At 35.2% G+C, this 3,043-nt stretch overlaps 1 protein-coding gene across 1 annotated transcript; it reads right to left on the bottom strand.

Annotated features, from left to right (window-relative positions):
- Positions 1-256: 256 nt before the first annotated feature.
- On the bottom strand, positions 257-673 carry LOC145821645 (protein FAR1-RELATED SEQUENCE 5-like). The gene is made up of 2 exons (XM_082918186.1): positions 509-673; positions 257-421 (listed from the first exon to the last, which is right to left on the bottom strand). Exons 1-2 carry the CDS (start codon positions 671-673, stop codon positions 257-259), a joined length of 330 nt encoding a protein of 109 aa, XP_082774312.1.
- Between the last annotated feature and the right edge of the window lie 2,370 nt (positions 674-3,043).

Here is a 3,043-nt window from a genome sequence, read left to right as displayed (position 1 = left end):
CACTCAATTCTTCACCTTTTGAAACTGACAACTGATAAGTTTCTTCACTTTCAATAGTTCTACTTGCTATTGCTCTAAACATGGTCATTAATGACCGATATCGGTCACTTTAATGTAGTTTCACATCAGCCTTCACTTTATACCTATGTCTATCTTTCACACTTTCAGTCCTTGCTTTTTTAGTCCATCGTTTGAGTATATATTGTGGAGGAAGTTCCGTTGCATTGAATATATCTCTAAACACCTTCACACAATGTTAACACAGTATGCCCTTCACTTCAAACTTCCTGCAACTACAACTCAAAGAACCACCTCTATCCATTGTCACATTCTTATCTTTTTTTCCATCTACCACTATTCTTATTGTGAATATCATACTCTCACCATCATCAATAGTGCCTATAATGGATGCTTCAATGGACTGCACGTACTCACTTTAGAATTCCTCAAAAAAAAATTTCGTATAAATCTCTGCCATTTGCTTTAACATCAAAGTTGGAATTGAAACCCTCGGCAATTTTGGGGACAAATTATACTCGACTTCCAATTCCTTATACCTCTTCTCATGAAGCACTCTCTCAAAATGCATGAAGAACTCCATCAACTTATAGTCACAATTCAGATAATCCTTCAAAAATGCATTGAAGGATTCACTAAGGTGAGTAATACTCATTCTAGCTGCCCAAAAATTCATAATATATGGCCATCTCCATTTCTCCTTCACGCGAAAAGTCTACTCCAACCAATGATTGTCGCGTGCATCATACTTATCAAGCATTTGGTCCCACTGTATTTAGAATTCTTCTTCATCATCAATGTTATGCATAAATTTTGAAAACACAGCCTTGATCCCTACATCATCAAAAACGGAACTTACATACTTGACAGCGTTTGCATCAAATGCCACATACAAAGTCGGTGGGTTGTATTGGGCATGACAATTGGAATGGCCTTAGCTATCGCAGCATCTTGATCTGTGAAAATAGTTTTCGAAGCTTTGTTTGACATTGCCTCCAGAAAAATTTGAAACAACCGAGTAAAAGATTCAGCAGTCTCATCATACATCAACTCTGCGCCAAATATAACTATTTCTCAATGATGATTAAATCCAACAAATAATCCAAAAGGCCTATGCTTGTTATTTAATTTGTCAGTAGTGTCAAAGGTCACTACATCACCAAACTGAGTATAGTCCATGATCATTTGAGCATCGGCCCAAAATATATTACTTATTTGCTCTTCACAATCTAATTGGACTGCATAAAAAAATGATGAATTTTCCACAATTTTCTTACAAAAGTAATGTAACACACTACCCGCTTCTCCATATTCAAAATCTTTTTGTCTCTTCGATTTTTTTGGTCCAATTTCGTGAAACCAAGTGATGCTCTTCCACTAGATTCCCTACCAAACATCTCATAAGCAGACCTAAGAGGAACTCCAGATTCTGATGCCAATTTTACTTCAATTGCTTGGGTGGTAAATATTTTTCTTTGGGATGGCAACATATGAATGCAATCTTGAGGCAAAAGATCATGATTATGATGTTCAACAAAATCACAAGCAATATATTTTCTTGAAATTGTATCTAACTTGATACTAAATCGGGCACCACAACCACATCTTACCTCTTGTCTCGGATTTTTGACAAGTGGATCTCGTTTGTCAATACCTTGACTTCCCTCTTTGTAACATACAAACGTCCGTGACGTTATCTCCTTTGTATGTTTGTTCTTGTTTGCATATGCCTTCCTAATACTAAAGCCCACCTTTCCCCCATAGGTGTTGTAAAAGTCATATGCAGCTTGTTCAGAGTCAAATGGCACTCCCACTTTCGGCTTCTAACCACAATTGGCCAACTCATCAACAATATTATTTTCTTCCATTACCTACAATTTAGTATCATTAATAATCAATTTCTCTATTCTTGCTATTTTTTACACATCTCTCTCATATATATAAACCACATTTATACTGAATTGTAGGTTCTGGGGGTGAATTGCACAAATCTGAATCATATATATATATATATATATAATAGAAGAAAATTATATGAATCCACAAATAAATGTATGAATCAGAAAATAATATTTACAAATAAATGTGATTAACTATCTAACAACAAATATGAATCTACTAGAACAGATCAATGTGATTAACTATTAAACCCAATAATCAAATATATCCAACCCAAGAGTCAAATATAATTCATATATGAATCCCCAAAAATCTGAATCTGCTATATATAGAACAACAAATTTATATAGAATCAAATATATCAAACCCAACAATCAAATATAATTCATATATGAATCCCCAAAAATCTGAATTATATATATATAGAACATCAAATTTACCTACTTCAATGAGTGAACCCATTTCAGTGAGTGAACAGATTCAGTGAATGAACCAAACCCACTTCAGTGAGTGAACATATATGAATCCCCAACAGATTAAGTGACTGAACCAAACCAAAATCAAAAACAAATCTATACATATATGTATATATAACAACAAATATATACATACATATGTACATATATATATATAACAGCAAGATGATGAAATAAACTTCTCTGTGGCCTCAATGTCACCTTCCTGCCATCGCATCACCGCCGGACTCACTGTCGCCCGCGATCCTTTGCGTTGCTCCTTTGCCATCGCGTTGCTCCTCCATCTTCGCCATCTCTCAGTTCCTCTCTCACGGCTCACTGAGACTATGTATTGACTACCGTGAACTGAACAAGGTAACTGTGAAAAATAAATACCCATTGCCACTTATTGATGACTTATTTGATCAGTTACAGGGTGCTCAAGTGTTCTCTAAGATCGACCTCAGATCAGGATACCATCAATTGAAAGTTAAACCAGAAGACATTGACAAAACTGCTTTTCGAACGAGGTATGGACATTACGAATTTTTAGTTATGCCTTTCGGAGTTACCAATGCACCTGCTGCATTTATGGACCTCATGAACATAATCTTTAAACCATACCTTGATGACTTTATTGTAGTATTCATTGATGACATACTGATTTACTC

This window comes from Camellia sinensis, chromosome 3 (genome assembly GCF_055761805.1).
Source record: "Camellia sinensis isolate YWXY chromosome 3, ASM5576180v1, whole genome shotgun sequence".
Lineage (NCBI taxonomy): Eukaryota > Viridiplantae > Streptophyta > Magnoliopsida > Ericales > Theaceae > Camellia > Camellia sinensis.
The sequence above is the reverse complement of the archived record's forward strand: the minus strand, read 5'-3'. Positions and strand labels throughout refer to the sequence as shown.